At 35.5% G+C, this 20051-nt stretch overlaps 1 protein-coding gene across 7 annotated transcripts in view; it reads left to right on the forward strand.

The window, feature by feature from the left end:
- The window catches only part of SYNE2 (spectrin repeat containing nuclear envelope protein 2), a 313385-nt gene that overhangs the window by 163590 nt on the left and 129744 nt on the right, over positions 1 to 20051 (forward strand). For all 7 annotated transcript variants that reach the window (XM_036839615.1, XM_036839636.1, XM_036839653.1 and 4 more), the window contains 7 exons: positions 4446 to 4601; positions 5430 to 5695; positions 6710 to 8810; positions 10450 to 10772; positions 13138 to 13282; positions 14150 to 14368; positions 19058 to 19323. In XM_036839615.1, the coding sequence (XP_036695510.1) occupies positions 4446 to 4601; positions 5430 to 5695; positions 6710 to 8810; positions 10450 to 10772; positions 13138 to 13282; positions 14150 to 14368; positions 19058 to 19323 (3476 nt within the window). The remainder of the gene's footprint in view (positions 1 to 4445; positions 4602 to 5429; positions 5696 to 6709; positions 8811 to 10449; positions 10773 to 13137; positions 13283 to 14149; positions 14369 to 19057; positions 19324 to 20051) is intronic.

Genomic DNA, 20051 nt, shown 5'->3' on the forward strand with positions numbered 1-20051 from the left:
ATGTTTACTTTGTGAATTAAGGGACATAAAAATGACAGTATCACAGTCCTACCCTTTAGGAGAATTGATGATATTCTTTCTCCTGTTCTTTTCCAAACAGGCCAAACTCAAAGAAAAGATACATGGTTGAAAAAAAGCAACAGTTTTTAAAAAAGTAAATATAGTTAGCAATATATCAGAACCAGGCTTTTGATAGAATGGTCATTTTCTACTTTAAATTTATTATTAACTTTGAAAATTCCATTTATGCTCAGAGGTTCAATATGTATGCTTATTAAGTTATACTTTGTCTTAAGTTTATACTGATCGTAGATTTTTTTTTTTTAAAGAGAAATTCCAGGAGAAGTGGAGAAGGGAAAGAATCAGACGTCCCGGGGCTTAGAGTTCATAAGGGCTCATGAGAGTCCATGCATTGGAGTGGATACTCCAGAATTGGCAGGGCCCTTGAAGAGAAAGGGAGAAAGGCCAACAAGAAAATCTCTAACCCAGAGAAAGGACTAGGACCTACTTATTCTGACTGTGGGTGGGAAAAGAGGGTCTCCCATGAGAAATCAGAACCATCCTATATCTCAAACAGGTTTAGAGTCCAAATCTATACTACTTGCATTGTGGAGCAATTCAAGTTAAGAAATTAACATGTAAATGAGCCTCTGTCTATTTATCTCCTTGCAGTACCTGGAAGAAGCAAGCACAAATCTGCATAAGGGGGAGCGGTCAGTTCTACCCATTAGTCCATGGGGATTCCCACAATGTAGTTTAAAAAAAAAAGTCTGATAACCCTGAGTTAGTATGAATCAGTCAATCAATCAATAACACAAAGGAACATTCCACCAGAAGAGTCCTCATCACTAAAATTGAGAGGAATTAATACACTAGGATAGTGAGACAGTGCAGCAGTTTGAAAGATATTATACAATAATACATTTTAAATGGTTAGTGATAGATGGATTTGAAATCATAATGAGAGAATAAAATACTTTGAGAAAAAAGGTTAGATTTGAAAAAGAACCATATGGAACTTCAATAATGTTTTTTAAGTCATTGAGATTAAGATTGCTCTGGCCAAGTAGCACACTTGATACAGCTTGAAGAGAGAATTAGTTCAATAAAATATGTTAGAAAATTACCCACAATCCAACACAGAGCTCTAAAGAGATGGAAAAGAGGAAAGAGATTTTAAGGACCCAGTGGCTATAATGAGACGGTCAAACACAATTCTGGTAGGAGTTCTAGAAGGAGAGAATAGAGAGAATGGAGGAAAAGAAAGGCTGGGTATTTTCCAGAATTGAAGAATAATATGAATTCTCAATTTCAAGAAGACAGAGAACCTTGAACAGGCTAAATAAAAATAAATTATTATGTAAATTATTACAGAAATACATTATATTTATGAGATCTCAGGGTATAGGAGATTTTTTTCTTAAAAAGGCCCTAAAAGCAGAAGCCCAAACAGGAAAAGATTGATAAATTTGACTGCATTAAAACATTAAAGTCATATTCAACAAAAGATACCATATATAAAGTTTAAAGACAATCTACTGAGAGATAATAATTGCAATGCAGAAAACGGTTAGAAGGCTAGTATCCAGTATATAAAAGAACACCAGAAATTATAAACAACCCAATAAAAAATAGACAATGATCATGCAAAAGTAATCCACAGGAGGTAAGACTCATATGACCAGGGAGCATAAAACAATAATGATGTCAACTTCACACCCAATGTTTTGGCAGAAATTATTGTCTGTTAGTACCAAATACCAGAGAGGATTAGGGAAAATTCAAATTCTTTTACCATGCTGGTAGGAACAAATCAATAGCTGTCTATCGAGAATCAAAAGGAGTAATTTCAGTTCTAGGAAAACGTCCCAAAGAAACTCACACATATGTGCAAGAAGGCCTAAAACAAGGGTGTTTATCACAGTAATATCTATAGTAGGAAAAGTTGGAAGCAATGATAATGTCCATAGTAGCCTGACAGACAAATAAGTCGTGTTCATTCAGATAGCAGAACAGTATACAAACGTAAAATGACTGAATGGGATTTATATCTGACACCATGATAAACCTCAAAACATACCGCTGAGTGAAGAAAGTAAGTTGTAAAATGATACATGTATGATTCCAATTTTATAAGGATTAAAAATATATAAAACAATGCTGTATGAATATTAACACATGTAGTCAAAGTATAAAGACAAGTATGTGTGGATTTTAGAATAGTGGTTAGTTCTAGGGAGGAAGAGATGAGAAAGGGTTGAGGGCTGGGCTTTAAATTATATTTTTAATATAGAAAATTATATCAGTTATATCTGTGTCATGGGTAATGATTATCTGTTATATTCTGTTGTTTTAAATATATTTGAATTCTCTTATAATTTAAAATAAGATGTTTCAAATGAGCCTGCAAAATAAAAATAACATACAGCTAAGGGTGGTGAGCAAATGATCACTGGTTATGAAATATGAAAATCTTTCCAGGAGCCAATCAGGGCATGAGCCTGTGTTCTAACCTCTCGGGCATGAGCAAAGGAATGTTACCTTTTAAATTTAAAATGTTCGTTTGAGGGATTCTGTTGGATTTTCTGCCAGAGTGGAAACATGGCTTTTGGATTTGGTAAACAAATGGTGTTATGGGGTGATTTCAGGTTTTTTAGGATGCTCTCCCCGACCACGGAAGGCAGATTACAAATGGCAGGTTATAAATGTGGCTAGTCCTAAAGTGACCAGTCCATCAGGTAAGAGAGACCAGGGCTCTGAATTCCTAATAAATTATTGATAAGAAGTAAAGTTTTCCTGGGTTTAGTAGCTATGCCTTTAGCTCAGGAGCTCTTGCCCTACAAGTGGATTTGTTGGGTGCTGTAAGCCACAGTAGCCATCAGATGAAAAGGAGGCAGGCGTCCACCTCGTAGAATTGCAGTTCATGGCACAGAGCACCCATGGGCCAATGAAATCTGTGGTGTAGCACCTCTGTCCTTTCCTCTCACAGCCTTCCTGGATCTTCCCCCCCACCACCCCACCCGAGATGCTGCCTTCCATGGAGATTTTAACCATAGTTTGCACGAATAAATTGGAAATGGAGGAAATTTGCAAAATCATTTCAATTATTTGCAGCCTTGTAGAAGTGACTTGTGCTAAGTGCCAAGTAAATACTTCAAAACCAGTAACACTGGTCAGCTTTAATTTTCTTACCAGTTAGTATTGGTGAAGCTCCAGACAGTATCTGTTTTATTTAAATAAACTCTAATTTTAGAATAGTTTCACATTGACAGAAAACTTGCAAAGATAGTACAGATAGTTCTCATATATCCCTTACCCAGTTTCCCCTATTGTTAACATCTTACATTACTATCTAGTAATGTATCTACTATCTACTACTAAAACAGCAATTTCTACCTTGTTTGGAGATGTGGACACATTTTATTCACAGACTTGATACCTCAAAGGTTTTTACTGACATGAAAGTATATGGCAAAATTAAATGATATTTCACTTATAAAGTAACCTGAAAATAAAAACTAATACCTTAGCAAAATAATGGGAAATCTTTTAAAATTACTGATAAAGTGCCTGTTGTATGTAAGTGCTCAACAAATATTTGCTGAAAGAATGAATAAATGAGTTGAAATGGCGTCTCTATATATCCTACTGAGAACCTCAATTTCTTAGAGCTTTCAGAAAAGATCAGATTACCCCATATATAACCTGTTCTGCCATACCCAGAATTGGAATTCTTGCCTTTATGTAATTTAAGGCATAACCTTTTTTTTTAAGAAGGAAATTCCTTTTTTTTTTTTGTAAAGATTTTTTTGATGTGGACCATTTTTTTTTAAGGTCTTTATTGAATTTGTTACAATATTGCTCTGGTTTTTTGTTTTTTTTTTTATGTTTTGGTTTTTTTGGCGAGGCACGTGGGATCTTAGTTCCCCGACCAGGGATGGAACCCGTACCTCCTGCATTGGAAGGCAAAATCTTAACCACTGCCAGGAAGTCCCTAGGCATAACATTTTTAATATCATGAAATTTTGGTATTTTGGTGTTTTCTTCATCTGTCCACTTACTATTTTAAACTACCAGTGGGTACCATTGAATGCCTATTTATTTGCCCAGCCCTCTGCATTATGGTGAATACTAAGTATAAACTTTGGAACTTTTGCTTTTTCCATATCCGTTTTCTTTCTTTAAGACTGTAGATATTCCTCAGTATATAACTGAGCAATGCCAGATCCTATACTGTCTTGTCAAAAAAGTTTCATTTTTCTTGGGATACCAATATTAGCATTAAATATTGCATGGAAAAATCCTCTTTGGTAGTGGCCAGATATACTTGTGAAAAGTCTTGAATCTGAGTAAATAGAAGAAACTGGAATTATTTCATCAAGAAAAATAAAAATTACTTATTTGGAAGGTAGACTATTCAGCAATTAATCTTTTTATGTTTTCAGAATTCAGCTGTGGAAATGGTTTTGTCAAAACAACTTCCTCTTGATGTTCAAGAAAGCATGAAAACCACTGAAGATGAGCAGAAAGTCAATGAGCTGCAAAATCAACCTTTAGAATTAGATGTTACGTTAAGAAATGAACAATTAAAAGAGATAGAGGTATGGAAACAAGAAAAATACTGACAACATGATTGCATCATTTATCCAGTACAATACAGTATATTTTAATTACCAAAAAATTGCTTTCACAGAATGAAAAGTCTTATTTAACCTTTGACTGATGATCAGTTTGGTAACTATATAATTATGTACTAATCAGTAAGTTGTATAAACCTTTCCATTTAAGAAGTGTAAGAGTTTAATGAACATTAGTCTTCTCTTTCACAAAGTTCCTAAAAGCTTACTTATTCAGTAAGAAAATTTGGAGATTCTGACTTGTCATCATTCCTTTTCTTAGTCCTATGTATTTTTCTGATTCTGACAAATTCCTTTTATTTTTCCTGATTATCAGCATTATGGGATACTCCTTCTTTGTTTTTACAGCTGTGTTTACATAGCTGTGGAAAGGCATCTAAAAGTCCAATACATGACCATGTTTTTTAAAATGACCCTTACAATTTTAGCTAAGTTTACGTAACAGTAAACATGTATCTAAAACAAGAAAGAGAGGGGATGCATGTAAATAATAAAAGAAGATAAATCTTCTTTAGACATTGTAGAATCTTTTAACACAATAGGGTGACCAATTTGCTATTAAACATTAGACCAATGGTGAGTGTTAGTCTACATTTTAACATGACTCTAGTAAAAGAAAATCTTTTAAATGTCAGGACCTTAGTTTCTCTGTGTGCAAATGAAATATTTAAAACATCTTCTTGGGATAGAATGTGTTACTGAAAGGAAAGAGCAAAGGGAAAAAAATAAATGAGTTAATTAATGAGTGAATGAGTGAGTGTATATTTATTGATTTCCTTGACTTGTTTTTAGGAATTATGTACCCAGTTGGAAGCAAAGAAAGCAGCCATTGAACCACTCGAACAAATTGAATATCTTAAGAAAGCAGAAACAAGTGCCTTGTTTCCCCACAGTGAAAGGTATTCAGTGCAGCACTTGGACAATCTGCTTCAGGCACTTATTACTTTGAAGAAAAAGAAAGAAAGCCAATACTGTCTCCTTAAAGATTTTCAGGAACACCTCGCAGCAGTTGAATCCTCGATGAAAGCCTTTTTGACAGAAAAGGAAAGTCTAAAAGTGTAAGTATAAGAATTTAGGATGTGCATTCTTTGTATTCAACCATAGGCTCCACTGCCTTGGACAGGCCCCGGGTGTTAAGAGTTTACACTATTAAAGAATATTATGATTTTAGTACTACAGTGTGGAAATTAATTTCATATGGAAACCATTGAAGAAAATTCTGTTGGTTTCATGCAAAAAAATATTCATATTAATTTTACGATTAAATTATATTAATTTTACAAATTAATTTATTAAACTATTAACTCACACTATAAATATCTGCAAATTAAGTTTAAGTTCTATGGAATTTAGCATTTTTTTGCCAAGAGATTATTCTAAACTATGGGAGGGGGGCAGAAACATTATCAATACAATTGTTTAATATTAACATACTTGGTTTAAATAGTTTGGAACATAAGGAATATATATGTATTGTAATGGTTTCTTTTTACATGTATGTACTCCTTTTGGCTATGAAAATGATGGCTGAAGATTGTAGATATAGTCATAACTTGTAAACATTTTCTCATTATTAAAAAGTTTTATTTTATACTTTTGCCTAAATGGGGTTCACTTTCAGTGACATCCTTTGAGGAAACAATTTTATATTTAAAAGCTTAGCCTGATGATTGTACCTTCTTAGTCAATATCTTTATCATTATTGTTGGTAAGATGATAACAAAGGGGTTGGATGTTGTAATTTCGCTTAGTCCTAGCCTAACTTTGTACAAGTACTTTACAGGTGACAGAGTACTTTTACATACATTCTTCCCTTTACTTTTCACTCCCTTCCCGTGCTTCTGCATTTTTATGATACTCATTTTATAGACAAGCTTTCTACATTGTCACACATTAATTGAGAGCTACAGTAAACAAGATTCTGATTTTTATTTTAAGGACAGAGTGTTCTTACAGACAACCTAATCTTCTCTTCTGTGAATTCAAAGCAGAATTCATTTCTTTTAGTGACAGCTAACCTCATGTTGATGTATAGTAAATATTAATCAGTTCCATTTTTCTTCTTTTGCTAGGGGATCACTGGACAGTGCAACCTATATGGACAAAATTAAAAAATTACTGGCATCAATAGAAAAAGAGAAAGATTCTTTAAGCAAGATGAAAATCAAATGGGAAAATTTATCAAACTGTCTGACTGACATGGATAAGAAGCTGTTGGAAAGCCAGATGAAGCAACTTGAACATGGTTGGGAGCAAATGGAACAACTGGTCCAGAAGAAGTATTCTCAGCAAGTGGTGGGACATGATGAGTTTATGTTTCTCATGAGTAAGATTCAAGACCTTGAAATTTCTCTGCAGCAGCAGCAGCAGCAGTGCCTGCAGTTAAGGCTGGACTCTCCAGAAGAAGAAGGGAATCAAAGCATGGTTGCCTTGGCCACTGAACTCCAGACTATCAAGCATAGATTTTCTGTGTTCAGGGGGCGAGCTGAACTTCAGATGAAGAGGATTTGGGGAGAAAAAGAAAAGAAGATTTTAGAAGATGCAATAAATAATTTGCAGAAGCAATTAGAAGCATTGGAACCATTAAACATAGAGGTGGAAAATCAGATCAAGAAGTGTGAAACCAGGTACAAGATGAAAGAGGCTATCTTATGGGTCAAAAATCTGTTAGGTGAACTCGTCCCTACCATTTCCCTTCTCCCAGACAATATTCTTTCACAGATCAGAAAATGCAAGGTGGTGCACGATGGCATTCTAGACAAGCAGCAGGTTGTGGAGTCATTGGTTGAAGAGGTCAAAGATAATATTCCTAACCTTACAGTATATGAGAGCAGTGATTTAAATAACCTCCTACAGGACTTACAGAATCAATACCAAATGCTAGTTTTAAAATCAACTCAAAGATCACAGCAATTAGAATTTAAATTGGAAGAAAGAAGCAAATTTGTTGGGGTAATAGGGAAGGTTCAACTTTCACTTCAAGGAAATGAAACACTGATGATCCCCAAGATGGAAACAACCTCCACAGAAGCTGAACTAGAACATCAGTATGTCACTTTGACCATTTCTCAGAAGGAATTGCAGGAAATTGAGAGTGTAATCGCAACACATCTTCAGGAACAAACAAACATCTGTAAAGATCTAAGTGTATTTGAAAGATTATTTCTAGATGATCAATTGAAAAATCTTAAGACTAGAGCCAACAGAACACAAAGAGTCATTCAAAATAAATGTAATGAAGTAGAACACAAGATAAATTTTTATAGAGAATTTCATGAAAAAACATCTGTGCTTCAGAAGGAGGTTGACCATATACAGCACAATGAACTGCTACTAAATCCAGAAATAAATCCAGATGTTAAAGAGGAGTTGTATCGTCTTGAAGACCAAATCACTGGTATTCGATCTAGTATCCTACAAGTATTGAAACTCAAAGAAGTGTTTGACTGTATAGGACTAAATTGGGATTGGTCCCAACTTGACCAATTACAAACCCAAATACTTGAAAAAGAAAAGGAACTTGAAGAAAAAATTAAGCAGTTAGATACATTTGTGGCAGAATATGGCAAATATCAGGCATCACTAGGTAAATTGAGGGCTATGGATCTGCAAGTTAAGAAAAGGGCTGAAGCACTGCTAACAACGCCTAACACCCCACCAGAAAGCAGTCTGCTCAATGCTCAAATTTTGAATCAGAGAATCAGGAAAGTCATGTGCTTGTATCATGAAATAATCAAGAAACTAAGTGAAAATAAGGACTTTGATGACTCATTCAAAGAGAAAGAAATGCTACAAATAAAGCTGTATGCAGAAGAAAATGATAAGTTACACAAGGTTCTCCAAAATATAGTCCTGGAATCCCAACCGAAAGAAATGGATGAAAAGAATTTTCAGGACAAACTAGAAAATTCCTTACGTGTTTTAAATCAGATAAAATCTCAGTTACAACAGCCTTTACTTATAAATTTGCAAATTGAACATATTCAAAATGAAAAAGTTAATTGTGAAATGTTTCAAGAACAAGTTCAGGCAGAAATGGATAGCATTAAAGCTGTGACTGTTCTTGAGAAGCAAAGAGAAGAACACTCTTCTGAAGCTAGTGATGTGGAGACAAAATTACATGACATTGAAGATCTTCACATGCAGCTTAACGCAAGCATTGATTCGCGCACAGTAAGTATTTTAATTAGGTGGTTAATGTATTTGTTTTAATTTCATGATTTTATGTTTTACTCTAGTTAATATCCGCATTTCTCAAGAAGTTACACGTTCTATAGGAATATTCTGCACAGGAGAATAGCCATTTTAAAGAACTTCAAAGGTCCAGTTTATAATCCCAACTCATTCTACATCTAAATACAGTTCCTTACAGTTTGGAAAAAGATGAGTTTGACACCTTTATTTCTATATCCCTCGTAGCTTCTGTTGCGCTCAAAACCAAAAAGTTTGTGATTTTTGTTTGTTTGCTTTTCAGAAATAATAGAGTGTAGTGGAAGAAATATGGTATAAAGAACCCAAGATAATAACTCCACATTTATTTAGAACTTGCAGTGTCTAGGAAGTGTGCTGAACACTTTATCCTTAATCCTCATAGCAACTCTGTGAGATGGGTGCTATTATTAGCCCCGTTTTAAAATAAGGAAATTGAAGTTCAGAAACATCAACAGTTTTCTCAAGGTCTTGAAATAATAACAGAACCAGGATTCATGTTGAGATCTGTGTCATTTTAGAGCAGGGGTCATCAAATTAAGGCCCATGGGCCGAATTTGCCCACGGCACCTGATTTTGCGAATAAAGTTATATTGGAGCGCAGCTATGCCCATTCCTTACTGGCTTGTGTATGGCTGCTTTCCTGCTACAACAGCAGGGCTGAGTAGTTGTGACAGTCCGTATGGCCTGCAAAACCTAAAATATTCGGTCTGACCCGTCACAGGAAAAGTTTGCTGATCTCCGTTGCAGAGCGACTACAACAAACTCCCTCCTTTCCTGCAATAGTAGGGTAGATATCTTAGGCATCATTTAAACACACTGTTCTTAATATAATGCCCTTCACTGTGTTTTCAGAATCGTCACACTGAATTTCTAGAATGGGGACGTTAACTCCCTTCTTTAATTCAAAGAGTTGTTAGATAATGTATTTGAACTATTTTGCTAAGGTATAAATGCTATAGAAATATAAAGTCATATGAACCCTAATACATTCTTTAAATTGGTACTTAACAAATTCTCTGCTTGATTTTAATACAGTTTCCAGAAACAATGTACATAAATCCCCAAAAGGATATGTTTAGAGCTGGACTGGAAGGGACCTCTAAAGTTATTTATTTCAGCTATTTGTTATTTCAGTGAGAAGACTTGAGGTCTGGAGACATTAAGTGATGTGCTCAAAACTAAAGTTAGTGGCAGAGCCATTAATTTAAAAATACAAGAGGTTTGGTGTGTGTGGGGGGGTGTCTTTTCAGTTTTTTTCTGCCAGATATTGCTTAAGGTTATATGCATTAAATATATTCAATTGTTTTATGTAATTCATAGTCTAATACAAGAGTTCTAGAGCAGGAACATATATCATTAGACATGATTCATGAGATGTATTTTAAAATTTAGATTAGATTTCTTAGCAAATCTGGAAACCATTTTCTTTATGCAAAGAAAAATGTATTCATTTTTAACTATTAGTGTAATATTATTAAACTATAAGTGTGAGATGCTCACTCTTTATGACACAGAGACATATTATGAATGTATCACAAAAATTCAAGAATGACAAAAGTTTGACAGTTTTCATCACAGCATTTAATCTTCCATTCACCAGAATGTCTTGAATGATGCTTATGAAAATATGGCACGCTATAATGAAGCAGTCTCCAGGGCCATGGGGATCATCACTGCCCTTGAAGCCATCATTGCATCCCATAGAGTAGACCTTGATAATCCAGAAGAATCAATAGAGATGCCTCGCTGCAAACAAGAGGAACTGAAATCCACAATAGCAGACATCCAGGACCTCACCGAGAATTTGGGGACTATATCCAGCCCAGAAGCTAAACGACAACTTGAGTGTACTTTACAGGAATTAGTTTCTAAGAACTCAGCCATGAGGGAGGCAGCCAAAGTAAAGGAAGCTGAAGTAGAAAGGTAGGCACTTCTTTCTAAAGGTAATGCTTTAAGAACAAAATATAGATTTGTTTATAATTAACATGTACACATTAGAAATAATTTGGAAAATATGGAAAAGTAAGAAAAAAATCACTAAGGAAAACCATGGCAAATATTCTACTGCATTTATTTCATTTTTTCTTAATTAATATTGAGTACTTAAAACAGAATGTTTATAGAAGTCTGAGTATGGTATAAAGAATAATGATAAAACAAACACCTTTGTACCCAAAGGTTCAAAGATAAACATCATGATTTTTTAATTCTCTTGGGTACTCCTTCCTTCTCCTCTCAGAAGTAACCATTATCCTGTTTTTTATTTACCATGCCCTTGCTTTTAAAAATATTTTTACTACGTGTTTGTGTCCTGTTTTCATGTATATGTATTCTTCTGTGACTTCATTTTTTCAAACTTACCATTATGATCCTGAAGTTTATTCATGTTTTTGTCTGTAGTAAAATATTCACTCACCCAGCTGTTGGTAAACATTTGGGTTGTTTCTAGTTTTTGCATTCACAAACAGTGCTTCTAGGAACATTTGCAAATGCAAGAGCTTCCTTTGGGTGTATAACTAGGATTGTGATTGCTGGGTCAAAAGGTATGCACATCTTAAATTTTTAATTCCAAATGATTTTACCCATTTCTACTCAAACCAGCAACATATTAATGTTCCAATTGTCCCATATCCTCACCAACACTTAACGTTGTGAGATTTAATTTTTGCCAGTCTGATGGTTAAGTGATACTTCATTGTGGTTTTAATTCGCATCTTTATTACTGTTAATGAATTTGAGCCTCTTTTGTGAATATTTCTTCATCTTTCATATTTTATCTTCTGAAAAATGCCTGTTCAAGACAATTTTTATTGGGTTGTCTAGCTTTTTCTTGTTGATTTGTAGGGATTTATTCTACATTTTGGAGGCTGGTCTTTGTGTTATATGTGTTACAAATTATCTTTACAGAGGGGATGTCCTAATAAACATCCATCCTGGGTGTGCTCCGGGCTTTATCCTCTGTCCCCAGCATTCCAGGTGAAGGTCAACAAAACTGAAACTCGACAAATGTCCTCAAAGTGAAAAACTGGCCTTGGAGCTTAGCTTATTTCTCTGTATTTCCACTTTTACATAGTTTGGGGCCTCTGAATATTCCTTAATTCTTTGCCAGTTTATTATTGTGTGTTTTTGTGTTTTTTTTAGTGTTTACAATTTTTTTTTAAATTTTATTTATTTATTTATTATTTTTGGCTGTGTTGGGTCTTCGTTTCTATGCGAGGGCTTTCTCTAGTTGCGGCGAGTGGGGGCCACTCTTCATTGCGGTGCGTGGGCCTCTTACTGTCGCGGCCTCTCGTTGCAGAGCACAGGCTCCAGACGCATAGGCTCAGTAGTTGTGGCTCACGGGCCTAGTCGCTCCGCGGCATGTGGGATCTTCCCAGACCAGGGCTCGAACCCGTGTCCCCTGTATTGGCAGGCAGATTATCAACCACTGTGCCACCAGGGAAGCCCTATTATTGTGTTTTTAGAATTTTTAAAAATATATCTTTGATACCGAATTTTTTATTGTTTTCAGTGGGGGATTTAGGTTGTATCTATTTTGTATACATAATTTTATTCATAGTGTTTTTTTTTAATATAGCACAACATTGTACTATATAAAAATAGGCTGCTTTTGCTTTACTTTATAAAATGAGCTCTTTTCCTTATTGTAGCAAAACTTCATATAAAAGCAATTGTAACTTATATTTTATAGAACGGATTGTTGTAATTTACTTAACCATATCTTTTGGTAGCATAAAGTGTGTTCTGATTTTTGCCATTTTAATTAACAGTCTAATAAGTAAAAAGATTTTACTGTGTAAAAGGTTTTATAAAAGGTATAGGATAAATTTCTTATGTTAGGATTGATTCCTTAAGGTTAATTGCAGAAGTTGGATCAAAAGCTATGAGCATTTTTAAGACTAAGTGGTTTTCTACAAGAATTGTACCAATTTACACCTTATTAGCAGTGCTCAAGAATGCAGTTTTCCAGTTTAGGTGTTTTAGGAACAGTCTTATCTGCCTGTTAAAGTTTGCATTAAAAGTCTCATGCAGGTCCTGTGAGGAGGAGGTAGTCCTCCTCACAGGACCTGCATATAAATATTTGTTGTATATAAATACAACAGGTATATAAATATATAAATATAAATACAACAGGTATATAAATATTTGTTGAAATACACTGAGTAGCAAAAAGAGAATTACATTCTATTTTTTACTAAGTGTTCAGAATGCATTCTGGGAAGTTCAGAATTTATTGCACTAAATAAAATTTAACATCACTTTTTTTTTTCCAACTGTGTCTCACTAGGTGTCTTGAAAATTACAAAGGCTACAGAAAAATAAAAGAGAAAATTTGCACTAACCTCAGCCAGATGGAGACAGTTCTTGGGCAGTCCATGTCCCCATTGCCAGTGTCATACAAAGAAGCTTTAGAGCGCTTGGAACAGAGCAAGGTAATAGAACTTGCAAATCTCAGTAAGACTCTGTGCAAAAAATTGGCAGAAAGAGCAGGTGGAGGCATCAGGGGATGTGGCTCTGTTATGACCCACAGAAATCTTCAACCTGAGTTGTACACTCAACAAAATTCCTAAACCAAAAGCTATGGGGAAAATGAGGCATTGGTTCTGAGAAATTTAATCATTTGTGTTCACAGGACAGTCTTCTCCCCAGTAGCGTCCTGTCCTTATTCATTCTTTCTAAAGCGTTACCTTGCATGTTGTTTTGTTGGACATCGCTGGATCAATGACAGAGCATTTAATGCAACTTTCAGAAATGCTAAATTCTGGTTACTTCTTATACTCTATTACTGAGCAATTTTAGTTTTTGCATATATTCATCTGTTACAGTGTATGGTATTATGTTATTAGCATTTGGATGAGGACATTCTAAATCATCTGTGCTTATCATCTACCACAAAACAAACAAACACAAAACCAAAAAACATAAATAATGTGTTGGTGGTTGATTACAGTAAGCTTTGTACAAATTAGCTATCTAGTAAAATACGAGACTTACGTTAAAATAAGAAAATGAACTTCTAGGATATTTACCTTGGAAAACACATTTTTACTTAGAAAAATTGGTTTATAGGTCATTACTTGTCCCCATAGTTCCAAATTCATGTGCAATATAATAATACATAGATGCTTCTCATCTGTCTCAAATTGACTTCCAAAAAGGACTAAAAAATGGATTAGGTAATACTTATGGATGATTTTAAAACATTAATTGTTCAAGACTAGAATAGTTTATAAGTTTCAGAATAGTTCTGAATTCAGAAAACTTCTATCCCTCCTATTCCTTTTCTTTTCTTTCTTAAGGCCTTGGTGTCAAATCTCACGTCAGCCAAAGAAGAGCTCATGAAAGTACGACGGGTCCTCAGACACTTGAGACCCACCTGCACAGATAGTGACAGCCTCTGTTTACTCAGAAGCACATCTGCTCTATGGGAGAGATGGCTGAGTTTGATGGAAGCTGTTAAAGAATGGGAGTTGTGGTGTGAAGAACTGAAGCAGGAGTGGAAATTTATCCATGAAGAAGTAAGTGCTTCATTTGCAACAGTCAAACCATACAGTTTACTAACACATGTCATTTAAATTGTTTTATTATTTTCATTTTTTTTTTAATATAAAGCAAATCCTCAACCTGTACCATTTGTTTGCATCACATGTATGGAACTTGTAAATGTTTATAGAGGTCAGGTCCTAGCAAAATAATCTCCAAGGAATGATTCAAGAATGATTCAAGTTCTTTCATGACAGTGGCATTTTTTTGGTGTCAAATAATTCTTAGAAATAAGTGGCTACTTGCTCATATGAGCTTTAAAATCTTTATCGTGCAGATAAGCTAAGCCCTCTTAAAAATGTCTCTCCATCACACTAGAGGTTAGAATAAGGTAATATTCATAATAACCAATTAATTTTGAAATTAATTATAGTGGTTAACTGTGGAAATTAACTACTATTGTTAATAAGTATTGACCTAAAAATATGTATGATGTTCTTTCTGAAGACTGTCTCAAAGAAAACCTCCGTAATATATATTGATCACAGATGTTAATTTAACCGTGGTTGAGGCCTTAGGCATCCCATACATTTAGAAAGAAAATTTAAAATAGTATAAAAATACCTTAGGGTATTCTTTAATCTTTCCAAAGGACCAGGTATAAATGAGGTACAAATCAGAACATTAAATGAAAACCCTTCTCTCTTATTCCTGTTAAAATTTCTGCTGAATTTACTTAAGACAAATATAATCAATACTTGATTAGCAGTAGGTGACATTGCTTTACGATTTAAACGTTTAGCACTATCATATTTTCCTGCTTAAAACTTGTTATTCTTGAAAATGACTATCATTTTGATGGTGCTGTTGGGGTTTGGTTAGTAAATAGTCTCTTGAATGTTAAAACTCCAAGGAACTTTGTAAACTGTCCTTTTAGCAGGGCCGCTAGCCTCCAGCTCTTTCCCATCCACGATGGCACGGTTTACTGAGGTCCTTCTGTGCAATGTGTTCCTGTGTGCTATGCTAAGAAGGCAGTTCAGGGAATTCCCTGGTGGTCCAGTGGTTAAGACTTCACACTCCCACTGCAGGGAGCACGGGTTCCATCCCTGGTCAGGGAACTAAGCCGCGAGGCGTGGCCAAAAAAAAAAAAAAAAAAAAGAAGGCAATTCACACGTGATGCCGCTGAATCTTGGCATGGCCCTCAGGAGTTACCTATTATCACCATTTTCTAAATGGAGAAGCTGAGGCACTGAGAGATTTAAGTTGGTACAAGCCTCCAAGCTAGTGATTAAACTGGGGCTATGGGCTGGGGACACATCTGTTTTGCTCACACTGTAATTTTAGAATCTGAACAGGGCTTTGCACTTAGTGGGCACTTAGTATTTCTTGAGGGACAGCTCTAATTCACATCCAGGTTTAGGCTAATCCTAAGCTTATTCTTTTTATTTTATTACATTATCTTTCTCTTGCCCTCTGCCCACTGGCAATCATATTTTAGTAGCTATTTAATAGTAGTTATTTTTGTAGTTATCCATACAAGTATTTGACAATATCTGCTAACAAAATGTGTTTTTCAAAGAATAACACCAACAAAATATGTTCTCACGTAATAACAATAATAACAACAACTGCTAACACTTAATGGGCACTTAATTGAGCACGTGTCAGGCATAGTTCTAAGCACTTTACATGTATTTACATTTATCCTCGCAAGAATCCTATGAGGATGAGATTATCGTTCTCATTTTATAGATGAAGAAAGTGAGACACAGTGAGATTGAGTAACTTGCTCAACTTCATAAGTGATAGAAGATTCAGATGTACACTCTGTTTTTAACCACTAAACTGTCAACTTAAATGACATTTACACATGCCAAATTGATGTAAGATTTTAAAATAGCTTTTATCCATTCAATAAAAATTATATCATCTAAATACCTGTACATGCAAGATTCTGTTGGCATGGTTGGTGATTTTACATGTGACAAAATGAAATTCTGCTTTTAAAAACGTCTGTACTAATACAACAATCCAGTATCTTTATGGAAGAAAGGTTTTGTGTAAGTAGATTTTTGAAAACTTAAATGCTTGTTTACATTTACAAATTCAAAAATTAATTTAAATTTTGATTTACCGGTTTTTTCCCCCTAAAATCTTACCTCCCTCTTTTCTTAAGCAGAATCTGCTTAATTTAATTATTCATTTTGGTTATTCAGGATCATCATTTTATGCTTCACTGATCACAGTGTGCTAGAATAAAGGCACGTCTTCAAAGATATGGGAGGGGTAAGGCTGTCTTCTTCCCCTTGTACCAAAGATCCAAAAGTCTTTCCTGTTTTAGTTTCTATTCTGGCTGCTTACAGGTTTTTCCGTCTCCTTCTCTGTGTTTACTCTTGGAACAACTGTGGTTCCTTCTCCCTTTCTAGACTCAACTTTATAACTGACTGTGATCCTAAAAGTTTTATAACCTGTCCAGGGAAAATCATCCAGGGGCTGAAGAGTGAATGCATAATCTCTGTGGCAACTATTTACTTATTTGGGGACTGCCATCATTCTTTCTGGTATAAAGTCTGCTGCGTTTTGACAAGTGCATACAGTCACATGACCACCATTGAAATCAAGACTTAGAACATTTCCACCACCCAAGAAAGTTCCATATGCCCCTTTGTAGTCAGCCCCTTCCATTACCTCCAGCCTGTGGCAATTATTAATCTGTTTTGCCATCTTCAGAATGTCATATAAACAGACTCGGGTAGTTTGTGGCCTTTTGAGTTTGGCCTTTTTTTGCTAAGCATAATGCGTGTGAGATTCATTCCTGCTGCTGCTTGTATCAATAGTTCATTTCTTTTTATTCCTGAGTAATAGTCTGTCAGACTCATGCACAGCAGTTAGTTTATCCATTCACAATTTGAAGAATTGCCTGGCTTTTGGATAAAATTATTGTCCTAAAAAAATTATTCTTCCCCCTTGTGTTCTCCTCCTAATGACTTACCAGCTTTACAGCAGAGAGCAGAACCTGAGACAGGGGCTTGTAAGCAGGTGGTTTATTTTGGAAAGTGATCCAAGGGAACAGGAATGGGAGATAGGAGAACTGACACAGGAAAGATTAGAGCCTTTAGTCGCTTTACTCTTATTGGATCCTGGTTGCTGCAGTTGCCCATTTATGGTTATCGCTGGCCATGGAAGCACCAAGAGATGCTCCATTAAGTCCTGAATTACGGACATAGTTCTTTCAACCCCAGTGTATATTGGAAACCCTAGGTGGACAATTACCTCTGTCAACATAGCTATTCCTTTCTTTGCATGCTGGTTCTTTGGTGGGGGAGTGAGGGGACTGCAAAATGACCCAGTGGAACCTGTTATCCCATTCCCTGGTGGAAGTGTAGCTGCCTGCTTGGGAACTAGGACTTCAGTTCAACTGAATTTAGGTTTAAGGGGATGGAAAGCACAAATTCCATAACTGGGTCTCTTGGAGAGGGGCCAATCTACACATGTAGATTGGGTACACATGTACCCATGGATTCTAGTGATTGGGGACCCAGCTGGAACCTATGGCCCAAGTGACAGGGCAGCTTATGCCATAGCCTGGTCCTGCAGCACTGCCTCCTCAGCACTGGCGGCATTCTGATGAATGGATCTGAGCAATAGTCACCAGTATAGCATACACGGCTGCCAAAATCCCAAAAGGCCCATCCAGTGCTGCACCTCTTTCTTGGCAACAGAGGCGCAAGACTGAACAACTTGACCTTTACCTTATAGAAGTCCCCTGACATGCCCCAGACTACTGGCCCCCTGGGAACTTAATTGATGCTGGGGCTCCTGAATTCTCATAGGCTTTATATCTCATTCTCTGGCATGTCTTACTGGTCGTCCAGGTCCTCATTTATCATTTCAGTTAGCATGATATCATAAACGTAGTTGACCTCTGTGATATTCAGTAATGTCAAGATTGCAGGATGCCTGACTCTGTCTGAACGTCGAGCAGGAGTGTTGGCAATGCTGGGACAGAATGTGGTAAATGTACAGTGCTGCTGAGGAGAGGGCCAGAGGATTTGAGGAGGGAATAAGAGGGATCTGATTTTCTGTCTCTGTTCTGAGTTTCAGGGCTGGTAGAACTCCACTTTCTAGATATTTGATTTATTATTGATAGGTTATGTATTTCTGAGTTCTGCATTTAGCTGTGGTTGAGAAATACATGAGCAGTCCAGTAATTTGGGCTGCTTTCCCATTGGTGTAGGTGAGTGACAGGGTATTGAGGGCTTACTTTTTTGAGCATTGGATGTGAAAGAAAAGAGACCTGTAGAAAAAATGCCCAACCTCTTCGACTTCATGGATGCAGATTGGTGGAGCTCATTCTAACTAACTTAGGGGTATCTCAGTCAGGAGAAATAATTGCTTTAATAAAGCAACTGAAATTGGAAGGAGAAAGAAATTATGAAAATATTCAGTAGCATTTCCTTCAGCTCATAACAGCAATACTTCTTTTTAATCTCACATATACATGATCAATAGCTGGGAACTATGGGATTGGGATAGTGGAGAGATAATACTCCCAGCTGTAGGAAGACAAATATTACCTTGAACTGGGATGTGGCTTTGGGAATCCTTTGAAGAGCCATTATGTGAAAATTATGATTGCTGAGTCCTGAAGTGGTAAGAGTATATTTTACTTATTTTAGCTCCCTTTCTTTCTTTTTTTTTTTTTTTTTTGCTTATTGAATTAGATTGAACGAGAAGCAATTATTTTAGATAATCTTCAAGAAGAACTCCCTGAAATTTCCAAAACAAAGGAGGCAGCCACCACAGAGGAATTCTCAGAGCTGCTGGATTGTTTATGCCAATATGAAGAGAATGTGGAGAGGCAGCAGCTGTTACTGGCCCTACTTCTGCAGCGCATAAAAAATATCCAGAACACTCCTGAAGGCTTAAGGGCTGTGGAAACTGTTTCTGCATCTCAAGAGATTATGTCTATGCAAGAACGATGCAACAAGTAAGATTTATGAAAAACTATTAAGGAAATGTGCTTGACAACTCAGGAAAAATTGAGAAAATATTGAATTTCTAGAATATAAAAATATTATAGAACAATGACAAATGATATGACAGAATCGAGTTGCGTCAACACTGATAGGTATAAAAATGATGGAAAAGATTAATTTTTTTTATTGGAGTATAGTTGCTTTACAGTGTTGTGTTAGTTTCTATTGCACAGCAAAGTGAATCAGCTATACATATACCTATATCCCCTCTTTTTTTGCTTTCCTTCCCATTTAGGTCACCGCAGAGCATTAAGTAGAGTTCCCTGTGCTATACAGTAGGTTCTCATTAGTTATCTATTTTGGAAAAGATTAATATTAACGATAATTAAAACAAGCACACATTTTCCATCCTGGTGTTTCAAATTTTTTTAAACGTTTGCTGTTTTTCTAACTTAGTAATGCATATTCATTATAGGAAGTTTAGAGAATGTGGATAATTATAAAGATTAATATAAAAACCACCTTTAATCTTGCCACTCAGCAACAATCACTACCAATCACTCATCTTTCTTACTATGGCTGTACTTTTTAGAAAATTGTGATCATAGTACTATACTGTTTTATATTCTGCTGAACCATTTATAAGCATATTATATTTATTTTCCTATGCTATTAAATGTTCTTTAAAATATAACTGTATAATATTTCACATATGTGGATATGCTGTAATGTATTTAAC

The sequence above is a fragment of the Balaenoptera musculus genome, chromosome 2 (genome assembly GCF_009873245.2).
Source record: "Balaenoptera musculus isolate JJ_BM4_2016_0621 chromosome 2, mBalMus1.pri.v3, whole genome shotgun sequence".
Lineage (NCBI taxonomy): Eukaryota > Metazoa > Chordata > Mammalia > Artiodactyla > Balaenopteridae > Balaenoptera > Balaenoptera musculus.